The following is a 15000-nucleotide window of genomic DNA, read 5'->3' on the forward strand; positions in this document are numbered from 1 at the left end:
TACCTATGCCGATATACGTGGGTTATTTTTCCTCATAACAAATTTTAGGTAACATTACAAATCTGCTGTTGTGGAACAAAATATGCTTAATTTTATTGTAATGCCCCACTAGATGCATTCTCGAATGCAACAAAGCTTTCCAAATATTAACAAATAATTAAGGAGAAAAGTGTACAGTAATTCAAGCATTATTATATCGGTTTTGATAGGTCAAAAATCCGATACCGATATTGACCGATATTACATTTTATGCTAATATCGGGCAGATAATATCTGTGGGCCGATATTATCGGACATCTCTAGTCAAAGTATTTTAATCATGATATGCCCAACAAAATAAAGGCATTTTAATTACAAAGAAGATGAGTGCCTTGGTATTTCTAAAACTTTTTTGAAAACGACCAAGCCTGTCACCAAAGAGCAAAATCTTAAAAAACTAGACAGTTCCAGGAAGCACTCCAACTGGACTTCATTCTGAAATGTCAAACATTGTTCATGCTTTTACTACAAAGTACCTGGAGAATTTATTGATATGGGTCGGCCATATTGGATTTGGCAGCCATCTTGAAAATTCGGCATTTATTTTTTGTAACACTTCAATTTCTATTATTATTCAGCATATAAAAAAATAACTGCGCACCAGTTGTAATGCTTTCACTTCAAAGTGTCAGGTATAGTTTCATGTATAGTTTTATGGGTTGGCCATATTGGATTTGGCGGCCATCTTGAAAATTCCATATTTTTTGCATCGCCGCCAACGTTAATGTTAATCAGCACATCAAGAAGGATCTGTATACCGATTTTCATTCATTTACTACGAAGTGGGCAATTTCACCCTTTGTGTGTCCCAGCCGCTGTACTAATGGGACTGGGGAAGCCTATTGTGATGCCGCACACAGTGATGATTGCATTTATGCCAAACTTGTGCAAGGGAGGGGACAGCCCTAGCCCGAGCACCCCAAGAGGGCCTTGCTGCATGCATCATGTGTCATGTTGACTCATCAACCACCTTAGTCATGGGAGAGGGTGGTGAGAGAGTTGCTATTTCACTCCTCCAGACAACTGGCGGGGTCGATAATAATAATATTATTAACCTGGTTTTATACAGCGCCTTTCAAGGAACCCAAGGCTGCTGTACAAGGGGTGGGGGGGTGTTAAGGGGTTGGGGGAAAGGGGCAGGGTGGTTAAAGTCCATATGCCTCAGTGAATCTGTGGGTCAAGAATCAGACAGACAGATGGACTCAACTGTCGTTGACTACGCTGGTTAATTTTTTTTAATTATTATTATTATAAAAGAATCTCATAATGATGTGCATGTGTCATTCATGTACTTGTCAGTGAGGGCCAAATGGAGCGCTTACAGGATGTGGTCCATAGATGTAGCCCATAGATCTCTGCCTTTATCAAGCACTATGCTGTGAAAACAAGACTTCAACACCACAGCAAGAGTCGTCAAGTGCAGAGGAAGATGCTATCAGCTTGAGAAAATGCTGGTATTGAAAGGGCACAATGGCCAATGTGCTCAAAGCTAACTTAGTTCACGGCAGCACACACAGCGTCATCATTTTGAGTTATCCCCTCGGTCCATCTGGAACTCCGAGAGCGCTCTCTGAACCCAGTTGACAGCAAATGTGGTCCATAGATATCTGCCTTTTATCAAGAACCATCCTGTGGTTGAGATCATCCTGTGTCTTGACATGCAATACACAGAGAGCATCTAGATTATAATGTCTGACTTTGGAGCATGATTCTTTCCCACAGATTTTGCTGCACACTTGTCACATGTGTGACCCAGGTGTTTTGTCTTTCTATTTGTTTTGCAAGTTGTGCTTCACTCATGTAAATGTAATTTGTAATTTTTGTGTTTTTGTTTTGTCTGCGCTGTTGTTGGCGGTCACAGATGCCAAGTGTGGCTTACGTGTACTTTGTCCCTTGCACAGTAATCAACACATGCACAGAGAGTGAATACTGTTTGTGCTTGATTGCTTGTTTTTGTCAGCCAAGTTGTGCTCAACACGTGTAACAGAGTTGTTATTTTTTGTTTTGTCTGCACTGTTGTTGTTGTTGTTGTTGTTGTTGTTGTTGTTGTTGTTGTTGTTGTTGTTGTTGTCGTTGTCGTTGTCGTTGTCGTTGTTGTTGTTGTTGTTGTTGTTGTTGTTGGCGACCACAGATTGCAGGTGTCCGCTGCGTCTATTTCATCCAAAACTGCCACGTGTTATTACATTTCCCCACACACAGCTGAGGACTTAACTCACAGCGACTTACCCTTTACTCTGCCCTACAAGGGCTAAGTGCAGTAACTACACCAACATTGAAACTGAGCAACACGTCTTCAAACCTTTGGTATTAGTTTGGGTGTAGTAGGGTCAAAGATGTCCAAAAAGGAATTGTCATTCAGTGTAACGGATACATTCTGCTGACTGTAACTGTAAAAAAACATGATTTTTAAATTGTTTCAAGTGAAAGGATGACAGCCGAGGCTTTCATGAATTCACTTGGAAAAATAAAATAAAAAGAGTCATGTTTCTTACAGTTACAGTCAGCAGAAGTTATCCGTTACACTGAATGACAATTCCTTTTTGGACGTCTTTGACCCAGTAGTTACTCCGAATTTGACATGGCAATATCTCCATGGACCATAAGCATTTGTCATGAGATAAAGGAGATGTACTGAAGGACATTTTCAGTCTAAACTCATTTTGACAAAATATGTAGTTACTGCACTTTGCCTTTGTAGGACAATATTAAAACAATGATTCCCAACCAGAGGTACATGTACCACACTAGGGGTACGTGAGCAAACAGCAGTGTCTACATAAAAAGAAATGTGGGGGGTATATAACAACAAGGCAAAAGGGGGTACATAAGACCAAAAAACCCACGGGAAAACATATGCATACAGATACACTCCTTGGAGTGACGTACGGGTTAGTTAAGGCAAGGCAAGGCAAGGCAATTTTATTCGTGTCACACATTTCATACATAAATGCAATTCAAGGTATCGGATATGACCCTGCAACCTTGCGATTCTAAACATTGGTTCCATGTATCTGTTTGCTTGTGTTCAGTGGGTTTCCTCATGGGGCACCTAAGTCTCCACCCCTTCTGGGCGGCTCATGGGGCTGGGAACGCAGAAACTTTTGGACTGATCAAAGCTATTTTCCGATCCACCTTGCATTTCCCCGTCGATCACACATGCTGTGCCTCAAAATTAATAACAACCAATGGTGTGCTTGTTGACTTCACTTGGCAAGCGATTTTTAAGTTGTGTGCGTGCAAAAATATGTAATTATTTGGACTGCACAACAGACGTTGCATGTCCGACGTGCATTCACTTAAGCTGCGGTGCAGTGGTAGGGTTGGCTGTGCCTCGGTTCACGTCAAATATGCGAGGCGCATGTGTAGTCTCTAACACAGTTTTGCACAAAAACTAAAATAACGTTTCTTGCATGTCAAATGAGTGGTCTTACGACGCAAATCCAAACCTTTCAAATGTACTGCCATCATATGTGAAATCCGGAGCACATGCAAAACGGGATGAGGATTTAGCTTGACTCGCTCCATTAACTCTCATTCAAAATTTTGAGAGCTCCATACGGAACGGAAGTAGAAGGGCGTGACTTAGGTCCCCCATTGTAACGTGCGTGTGTGTGTGCGTGTGCGTGTGTGGCGGCCACAACAGATTGCGGGTGTGGACTACGTGTACTTCAACCAGAGGAACTCCTTGAACCGCCTGGAGAGAACGCTGCACATCGAGTCCCACAACGAGACCTTCTCCAACAGGGTCATCATCCATGAGCTCTGCTGCTACTCCGTAAGTACCGTCAGAGAGAGTAGATACTTAAAGAATCTCTGGTACTGTGGCCACTGGACACACCTGCAGGGCTGATAGTATTCAGGCTCCATGCCTGATTTCAGGCTTGACAGAGTTTGCAAAAATAAAAACATTGATAATAATTAGCCATTAGGTTATTCTTATCTCAGAAAGTGTTACAGGTTCAGGGTTTTCTTCTACTATCAGGCTTGAATAATGTTCATACACAGGCTATTAAATGTTTGAATAATGTGTCAAAATAGGCCTATGTTACGTCACTATGCAGTATCTTGTCGTCGTTAGAGCAGGGGAAAAAGTTCAGGCTCAGGATTTTTTTTCACTATCACCCCTGCACCTGTCACCTGGGGCCTATAGTAAAAAACTGCATGCATTTATATAGCGCCTTTCCACTCCTTCAAGGAGGTTGAGGTAAATCAGAAGAAAAGAAAATGAGGACTCCGGGCTCTTCTCCGGACCCTTCTATTAGATGACTTACCTCTTAACTTAACCTGGTTTACTCCTGAACCAACTTCTTCGTATAGGCCCCCACGCGCACACAATGATCATTGCCCACACCCATATCATGCAAACAGCAAACACACAAAGTTTACATATTGCGTTCTTGAGAACATGCGTTGTGTATCAAATGTGTTGCCAACACACACACACACACACACACACACACACACACACACACACACACACACACACACACACACACACACACACACACACACACACACACACACACACACACACACACACACACACGTGTTAGGACCGCCTGGCTCGACGCCTGGCTCGACGCCTGGCTCGACGCCTGGCTCGACGCCTGGCTCGACGCCTGGCTCGACGCCTGGCTCGACGCCTGGCTCGACGCCTGGCTCGACGCCTGGCTCGACGCCTGGCTCGACGCCTGGCTCGACGCCTGGCTCGAGGCACCCCCAACATAAACGGGAGACCACACCACAGCGTCAGATTTAACGTTATATATTTATTATTACAAATTCAGCATGATGAACGGCAAGAGCTCCAAAGATGGCGACCAGCGTGGTGCGCTGGGAGAGAGAGGGTGAGCCCAGGAAGACCAGCCCACTTATTCGGATCGTAATTAGCCACCTGGCTCTCCGGCCTCCAGCCTCTGTTAAAGTGAAACACCTGAAGAAGGGCGGAGCACACAGATTAATCTTGTCGGAATAACAGACATTCCTAACACATGTCTGTCCATGTCTATGAGGTTTTTTTCCCCACGCAGGCTTACACACCCACACCCATATGCTGCATAAACACCCCACTCACACACACACACACACCCACACACACGCGCGCATATATAAACAATCGCCCACACCCATATAATGCAAACACATGAGGTTTGCATATTGCGTTCTTGAGAACATGTATTGTGTGCATTTCCCAAATGAAAGAATGGTTTGCCTCATGCTGCGCAGTCCTTCAGTGTGCACTGGATTTCTTCCTGGCAACGCGCTCAACATGCACGCTCAAAGCTGAGTGGAATTTTAATTTAAACTGGATACGGCATGCGCGGATGTTTGGCACTGGCATGCAGAGAACTCAGTGAAAACACACGCACACGTTTTTCTTTCTTTCTTCACTTCTTTTTTTTCCTTTCTTTCTTTTGTTCTTTCTTTCTGGAGAGAAAAGCTTAGCTCAGGGGTGGGGATTTTTTTTTCATTTAAGGGGACACTTCAAATTTTATAAAGTTCTCCAAGGGCCGTATGGTACAAGGAACACAAACCAGGATATCCCCCTGCACTTTAGGCCGATATTGAACGAAATTTCAAAGATTCCTTTACAGAACATGTCATATGTCATGTGAATCTGCATTGCATTAATATTAAATCGGGGGGCCGGTAAGTCAAGAAGTATCCCACACATGGCTTAGCTCCTGGCCCCTGTCATTCTTTGGCACATCCAATTTATTTTTGCTGGGTGCAGGGTCAAAACAAAGTTCATGTAGGGCAGGGATGTCAAACTCAGGCCCGGGGGCCAAATTTGGCCCGCGGAGCCATTTTATTTGGCCCGCGAGATCATTTCAAATGTGTATTACAGTTGGCCTTCATACACCGTAACTGAATAGTATTAAGATTTGAGCATGAAAATGCGTTTATCACAGGAATATGAGTGGGCCTAGGCCATTGAAACAGCTCACACTCAAATGCAACAGAATATGTGCAGGCACATTTGAACAAAGATGGGAATCTGTTTAAACATGAGCAATTTCAGTCCATTTAAAAAAAAAATATATATATATATATTTATATATTGAGCTTGGCTCGCGACTTCGCTCCATTTTGGCCCTCTACCAATTTGAGTTTGACACCCCTGATGTAGGGTAAGAAGGTAGAACTACACACAGATGAGCTCCCTTTTAATCCATCTTTATTTCCGTGATGTTTCGGGCCACCACCACGGCCCGTCCTCAGACTAGAGTAGTGGTTCTTAAACTTTTCCCATCATTCCACCCTTCAGAGGGTCTGAATGCTTCCGAGCCCCCCCAAGCAACAGCAGTACTCGCGCAGACTGATTTTGCGATCGCTGCGCAGAATCAAAGGAAAGGTGATGACTGGTGAAATTAAACAAAGAGGCACTGCAGTCGAATGCAGATGTGTGTTCATTTCCTATGGTATTCAAATGAATGACAATTAATAATATGAATAATGTTGGTGAGGGCTTTTAACTTATTGACGAGAGGGAATTCATTTCCTTGGGGGGAAAAAACCCACAATCAGATGTCACAGGCCCCCCCTGTGATGCCTCCGCGTCGCCCCCAGGGGGGCTTACGCTCCACTTTGAGAAACACTGGACTAGAGGGTCATGTCTTGGCCCCTGGTCCTCATACAGCCCTTGGCCCCCTGGCTCTGCAGTGCTGGAGGCTGGGAAGTTGGCCCTGGCTTTACCCCAACCCCTGGCCAGTAGAGGATGACATTTTTTGGGAATTCCTGTGGGTCCTGCGGGATTCCCGCGGGATGGGAGTCAAATTTTTAAAGATGAATGGGAGCTGGCAGGAGCGAGAATAAAAATGAACGGGAGAGCGGGAATGCTCACTTATTTTTTCATTTAAAAAAAAACTATTTTTTTGATGAAACGGGAGTGGGATTGATTTTGAGTGGGAGTGGGCAGGATTGGGAAACATTATTTTCAGGAGTGGACGGGATGGGATTTGTTTCTTTTACTCCAGTCCGGGATGGGATTTTTTTCTGGGACCGGGATGGGACGAGAGTGAAAATCCACTCCCGTGTCATGCTCTACTGGCCAGCCCAGTACAGCAGCTGGATGAGTAATCAAGGGCTCCTTGCACTCTAGCCTCGCTGTCACTCTTGCTGATACCAGAGAGAGTAGAGAGAGAGAGGTTCCATTGGCCCATTGTTTCCGGGTTCTATTATTGGGGGGGGGGGAATCCCCCTTTAGGCAGACCTGAGGACTGTTCTATTCAATGCTAGGAGCATTATGACACGCCCCTTTAGGCAGACCGGAACCTGGTCATGTTAGGTGCCCATAGAAACCTATTATGTTGGCATATCTCTATACTTAAAGAATCTCTGCTGATACTGTTGGTGTGGGTTGGTTGGTTGATTGGTTGGTGTCACTGCCTGCACTGCAGCCCACCAGTACCCCCCTCCCCAATACTGGCAGTTTGTGGTCTACTGGCGTGGGCTGCGGGAGACTGTTGAGCTCCTGGTCGGCAACCAGCCCTTGGTCTGGTACTGCAGTGCTGGAGGTGGGTCATGGCTCTGACCTTGGCCTGCCCAGCTGGGTGTGTGATTAATCGAGGGCTGTTGGCTGTTGGTGCTAGTCCTGCTGCTGCTGCTGCTGCTATGTTGCTCCTGGAGGTGGTGGTGGTGGTGGTGCTACACCAAGTTCTAGCTGCAAGCTAGAACAGTTACCATACGTGGCCACATTGAAATAACGGACTAGCTATTAATGGAAAGTATAGCCAATATTAATGGAAAAAAATGTCTGCTGAAAACGTAGCAAGAAATGAGGACATTCTCAGGCTCCCAGCCCTCCGAAGAGAGGCCAGAGTTAATGAGGCCACTGCCTCTGAGAAGGGTTTTGTAAGATGCATTTTATTTTAGTGCTATAGCTTCTCTGCAGAAAGATATTATGCAGTCAACTTAAATTTATTACATTACATCACATGAAGCTTATGCTGATGGAATCATATTACAGGGTACAGAGACTGTTTCTCCAGAGAGTAGAAGAATATGATATCTTTGCTACCTCACGTCAACAACATTGGGATACAGAGTAGGGTTGGGCAAAAATGGGTAAAATTTATGAAAAAAAGGAAGAAATGGGCAATTGAGGGCAAATAACCTGTCTTAACCACTTAAAATTTAGAGTCATATTCTTCACGATTTGATATCATCAAATGGTACAGCCCTAGGTTAGTTATTCAAGGGCACCAGCTATGAATGGAGATGCAGGAGAGAGCTGGCTAGACAAACCCAACCCTAGGGCTGTAATGATATTTTATTAAACTGTGAAATATCAATATGTAGTCACGAAATTGTATCGCAATGCAAGAAGGCAGTACTGTGACACGACCATTCAAAGTTTTGTCACCGTTCAGTCTAGAAAACAACCACATGATAAGACGATGGTGCTTCCAAGCTTCAAATCATCATCATCATCGTCATTATTTTTAAGCTGTTCTAAAATTATTACTAGCCTCTTGTAATCTATTCTACCGACAAGCAAGTACACATATAGTTTTTTTATTTTATAACGTTGACAAAGGTGAATAAAGCAAATTAATTAATTTAAACATAAAATGTACTTTAAAAGTAGTGGCGATTTTAAATATGTAGGTCTAAAATCGTGATACAAACCGACTCGTGCGTTGAGTGTATCGTTACAGGCCTACTCAACCCATGACTCTCCCGCAGGGTCCAACATATTATACCGGTGACCTTCATATTGTGCTGCCATTTATTCAAGGTCGTATCCCACCAGTCCCCTCCAGTAGTGTTGCATCATGGTCCATCTGTTCGTCAGGTTATTACACGCAGCTGATCTCTTCACACTCTAGCCAGCTTCGCACTTCAACAGCCTCTAGCCATTGGAGACACATCATGCACACAACACACACGTAAGCACAGCTGAATGCATAAACGGCACGCACACATACAGACACGCCTCATCAAATGCACACGCATATACGCCCGCACCCACGTGTACACACACACACACACACACACACACACACACACACACACACACACACACACACACTGTCGTCACTGATCTCCACCACCCCATACAAAATGGCTGACTGGTCTCTCAAGTCCACTATATCAGTTTTCCATGATGGGATGGGATGGGATCAAGGCTGATTGCGGATCAGTTGTGGTGTCTTTCAAACAATTTTCCTTCCCACACCGTTTCTCTCTCTCTCACACACACACACACACACACACACACACACACACACACACACACACACACACACACACACACACACACACACACACACACACACACACACACACACACACACACACGCCCGCCTAAGGTCACAGCTGTTACTGTAGCTCCTCTCATATGACCTACACTGCACGTGACCTAGCCCTTTAATTATCACACTAGCGATTGTCCTCATCAGAGTGCTTAACCTTAAACCAGAGACCGTGGAAAAGTAGTGGCAATTCAAGCCCGAATCTTCCCGGGATCCATCAGGTGAACACTTGCCTGGTTACCACCAGACCTAATCACAAGTGTCTTTCAGATCAAAACGATTGTGTAGAACTAAAGGCAGTATGGGAGTTCCCAGGCTAGGTGAAACATCCATTTAGTAGACCGGCGGAGGTTGAGAATAAATGGAGTTCCCTTAGTGCTATAGATGGTGGTAACACACGTCTTATGCAAGCCGTCACCAAACGCAACAGAAGAAGACATGTGTCCTGCATCGCACGCAAACCCTCTAAAAGGCGAATCGGTTTCAGACCGTTGGACACTACTAGCCGACCGACCCGTCTGGGTGTCACAGCGGCATACAGGGTTGCAAGCACGCAACTAAAAACCTTTTGAATTCTTCTCTGAACAGTTTGTTCTGAACAGCCGAATCAGATTGGTGAACCAAACCACCCAGATAAGATGGTGATCAGAGCCTGATGAGGACAGATGATTGTACTGTAGCTGATGGTATCTGTTTGAGGTTTTGAGAGAGCAGATTTCACATTGCCTGTGATATTTTCCCAGGCATATTAGTAGAGTAGAGAGTAGAGAAGAGTAGAGTAGAGTTGATTCCCGGAGTGGAAATTCAGGTGTCAAGTAGCTTACATAAATAAACATAGTGTCCACATGGACATTTCAAGACACATATAACACAGGTAATAGTCAGGGAGGGGGAAAAATAAAAACTTAATTAAAAAATGTAGTTTAAGTAAGTACACCACAAGAAAAAAGTGAGAACCCATGCTGTTAGGGCAACCGACACGGGGGACAAACGGGCATGTTGTCCCTGGGCCAGGTAGAGGATGATTGCAGAATTGGGGTCTGCATTAAAGGGATATGCCACTATTTTGGGGCTTAATACAGTTAAAATTGTTGGCCAGGGTTTATAAAGGTGGTAAAGTGTCTTATTTTTCATGTTAAGTGTTGTCTTGCTTTAAGACAAGTTAAAAGAGGGAGTATGTCGCTAAGCTAGTGAAAGTCAATGGATCCGTGTAGCATTGCTCCCTCTTTTAACTTGTCTTAAAACAAGACAACGGCTTACATGAAAAATAAGACACTTTACCACCTATATAAACCCTGGCCAACGATTTTAAATGTATTAAGCCCCAAAATAGTGGCATACCCCTTTAAATTGTGCGTATTGAGAGCGGGGCCTTTCAGATGACTTTGGTCCGCGCCCAGCGAAGCCTGTCAGCGGCCCTGCATGCTGCAGTAGATGACTGATCACCTTCCTGTAATTGCTTAAATTACGCACCATTGTCAAAACATAACAAAAATGCTTTTGGCAAACAGCTCACTATGTTGGCTAGCTGCACCGAGAGACTGACTCTCTGACGCAATATTATTTCTCAGCTTCCAGTAAATGGTCTGTTTGGCAAATGCAAATAGTTCCCATCTCTCAGTGTTATGTAACATGGCCGTACAGGGTTTCCATGGTGACCATATCTCTTTCTGCTTTTCTTCTTTACCTCCTTTCTTGACCCTCCCTTCCCCCTTCTCTTTCTCTTCATCCTTGATCCACTGTACCTCTCTGTCTTGCTGAATTCTCTCCAACCACCTTCTCCACCTTCCCATCCCATACAACATTTTCTTTCTTTCTTTCTTTCTTTCTTTCTTTCTTTCTTTCTTTCTTTCCATTCCCGGTCTGCAGGTGCATCCAGAGAACGATGGCTGGACGTGTTTCGAGCAGTCGGCCAGTCTGGACATCAAGTCCTTCTTCGGTTTCGAGAGCACCGTTGAGAAGATCGCCATGAAGCAGTACGCCAGCAGCATCAAGAAGGTGTGGAGTCCACGCACGCACGCACGCACGCGCGCGTGCGCACACGCTCGCGCTCGCACTCGCACTCGCACTCGCACTCGCACTCGCACTCACACAGCATTGAAGCAGGAGCATCAAGAAGGTCAGGACATGTATTTTACCCATCTGATGAATTTCAATAAAAACACTTCACAAATATGGTACAGTGCACAAGACAGCATCACACAAAATTAAAGAAGAAAAAAAAAAACATGCGTCGCAGGAACACATGCCGCACACGATGTCAGTACGCTTAAACAATTATTCACTTTTACTGACTGACCTTAGTGACCATACTGACCATTACCGTACAGTACTTTGGGCACACTACTGAAATCCACATTGAAACACACTGCCACACAGGCTTTATCTCCATTCCATGTAACATACATGCACACACACTGGACATTTGGGCTCTTAATTCAATTGACCCATGACATAAAGGCCAGCTCATATTAACACAGAAATATACACGCGTGACTGACCCATTTCTATTGCCATTTGTCTTGACCTTTTGCTGCCGTTGTTGACATTGCCCGACTAATGCTGCTGAGTTTTTTTTTCTTTCTTTTCTTTTCTTTTTCTTTCTTCTTTATATCCTTACTGGTACTGTTTGACCTTGTCAACCTCACTCAAGCGTTGGAATTAGGGCGACAGACACACTTCCTCGTTGCGTAGCACACCATATGTGGTTTTCTCGGCATATCAGCATTAGTCAGCTCTTTTAAGGGAAGTTGGCTCAGAAGAATGATTTTTTTTTCATAGATATGAAAGTGAAAAAGTGAAAGTGAAAGCCACAGCACTCCACAGCACTCTACAGCACACAAGTGAACACTGCACACAACAAAATTGCATTTATGCCTCACCCGTGCAAGGGGGCAGCCCTCAGTGGCGCCCCATGGGGAGCAGTGCGGTGGGACGGTACCATGCTCAGGGTACCTCAGTCATGGAGGAGGATGGGGGAGAGCACTGGTTGATTACTCCCCCCACCAACCTGGCGGGTCGGGAGTTGAACCGGCAACCTCTGGGATGCAAGTCTGATGCCCTAACCGCTCACCCATGACTGCCCTTATATATTGTATGATATGAACAACAACATCCTTGGCGGCTTTTATTCTATATCTCTGCCCTCACTTTATCACCATAAGCCATTTGAAAAGGTCTTGAAGTGATTCTGTGCCATTTTGGAAATAAGCTTATTGTACACCTGTCCTTGAGTTAAATGAAATGTACTTTCAATCATTCTCCGAGTATGGCCGTGCAAATTTTACGTCCATGCTAGCAATTGATATTGAATCCTATGAGACCAGCTGGCGGCTAGCTGGTCTCATAGGATCCAATACTAAGATGAAATTTGCACGGCCATACTAGGAGAACGGCTGGAAGTGCAGGACAAAGGTAAAAACACAATCATTTAACTCAAGGGGAGGTGGAATATGACCTAATTTGCAAAAATGGCACAGTATCACTTTAAAAGGTCCCATTTTGTCAATGTATTGCTTTTAGTCTATTTTTGGTCCCTCCTTTCCCCCCATATTTCCTGTTCTCTTATCTTACTATACACAGGCGTGTGTTCTTGAGAAGTGTGGTGAGAGAGTTTGCCAGTTGGTCCCCCCGGCTACGCTTCACATACTCTATCGTCAGAGAGAGTAGAGAGAGAGAGGTTCCATTGGCCCATTGTTTCCGGGTTCTATTATTGCAAGGGGGAGGGGGGGGGAAATCCCCCTTTAGGCAGACCTAGGCAGACCTAAGGACTGTTCTATTCAATGCTAGGAGCATTATGACACGCGCCTTTAGGCAGACCGGAACCTGGTCATGTTAGGTGCCCATAGCAAACTATTACATTGGCATATCTCTATATAAAGAATCTCTGCTATCGTGCTGTTCAGGCTTTAACCAAAGCCCCATGTACACACACGTTACACGGCAGTATTACTGAGTACACACAGCACACACCCGCAGTCAAACGTAAACAGCCATGCCATTTCAAAAAGGGCTGTGTTTGTTTTCGGCGTGTATGTTTGGCTTTGTCGGTGACCCGTACGGATATGCGTACATGTATAGAACAGCTAAACACAGGCAGAATGTTCCGTCTCCTCTCTGTCTCCCTTGTTGATGGACAATGCCATTTACAGTCAATATTGTACCGACAGACATTGGAGGAGGCACACACAAACACACACACACACACACACACACACACACACACACACACACACACACACACACACACACACACACACACACACACACACACACACACACACACACACACACACACACACACACACACACACACACACACACACAAACACACACACACACACACAAACTCAAGCATACACACGCACATAAGCACATGCACACGCATGCAAGCTCAAGCACACAGACGCGCACAGACACGCAAATGCAATACACATACACACACACACACACACACACACACACACACACACACACACACACACACACACACACACACAAACTTCTCTCTACCCGTCTCCGTGATGCCCTCCTCTACTCTCTCAGTTGCAGGACAAAAGTTCTGACTGAAAGTTTGGATTGAGAGGTCTGCACACTTCAAATCCTTTCTTTCTTTGATGTTTTATACCTCATGGAATTTAGTAAGTGTCGAATTCTTGCACACCTCCTTGGTCAGGTGCGTAGGAGTGGAACCCCCTGGGTCACCAACGTTTAAAGCAAAGAAAGCTCCCGCCCACTGTTCACAGTTGCATGGTTTACTGCGACGTTCCGGTATCCTGACCTTCTTCAAGCAACTCTACCTCATGGAATAAAAGTTCATAAAGGTTGGAGCAGGCTTCACCCAACAAGTTTTTCTTCTTTTAAGAGTGCTGACCAAAATATTGTAAAACTGAAAAATGAGGAAAGGTCGCACCATGCATAGGTTTCTTTATTATAATAAAGTGTGTTATAATAAAGAAACCTATGCATGGTGCGACCTTTTCTCATTTTTCAATCTCATGGAATAAAACATCAAAGAAAGAGAGGATTTTCAGTGTGCGTGCGGACTGCTCACCTCTCTTCTCTCAACACCCCCCCCCCCCACAGGGTAAGGAGATCATCGAGTATTACCTGAACCAGCTGGACGAGGAGGGCATCACCCACGTGCCCCGCTGGATGCCCCCCTCTGGCGGAGCCCCCTTATCCTCCTCCACCTGCCCCTCGTCTTCCTCCTCCTCCACTACCACCACCACCACCACCACCACAACCACTACCAGCACCTCCGCCCCCAACACCACCCTGGCCCAGCGCCCCACAGACCTGCCCATCACCCCGCTCATCTCCATCACGGCCCCCACAGACTCTGGCGCTCCGGGTGCGGCAGGAGGAGCGGCCCCCAGCGGCAGCGCCACATCACCCCAGCAGGAGGGCCAGGGCAAGGAGGGCACCGGCCCGCCCCCTTCCCCCTCCTCCGGGCAAAACGAGACCAACGCTGGAACTCCGGATGGTGAGTTTAAAGATTTTTTTGTTGTGGTCTTTTTCGACTTTATTTGATAGAACAGTGTGAGAGGTGGACAGGAAGCGAATTGGGAGAGAGACGGGGAGGGGTCGGCAAAGGACCCGGGAATCGAACCCGGGTCAGCCGCATGGCAGGCGAGTGCCCTACTGTTTGGCCACGGCAGGGCCCCGGATGGTGAGTTTGAAGGATTGGAGTCGGGAGATCACT

General features: G+C 45.4%; 1 protein-coding gene across 1 annotated transcript in view; it reads left to right on the forward strand.

Annotated features, from left to right (window-relative positions):
- The window catches only part of LOC134456496 (SEC14-like protein 1), a 97304-nt gene that overhangs the window by 45722 nt on the left and 36582 nt on the right, over nucleotides 1-15000 (forward strand). Inside the window, exons 4-6 of the mRNA XM_063207863.1 lie at nucleotides 3683-3814; nucleotides 11166-11294; nucleotides 14382-14781. Of these exons, the coding sequence (XP_063063933.1) occupies nucleotides 3683-3814; nucleotides 11166-11294; nucleotides 14382-14781 (661 nt within the window). The remainder of the gene's footprint in view (nucleotides 1-3682; nucleotides 3815-11165; nucleotides 11295-14381; nucleotides 14782-15000) is intronic.

This window comes from Engraulis encrasicolus, chromosome 1, assembly GCF_034702125.1.
Source record: "Engraulis encrasicolus isolate BLACKSEA-1 chromosome 1, IST_EnEncr_1.0, whole genome shotgun sequence".
Lineage (NCBI taxonomy): Eukaryota > Metazoa > Chordata > Actinopteri > Clupeiformes > Engraulidae > Engraulis > Engraulis encrasicolus.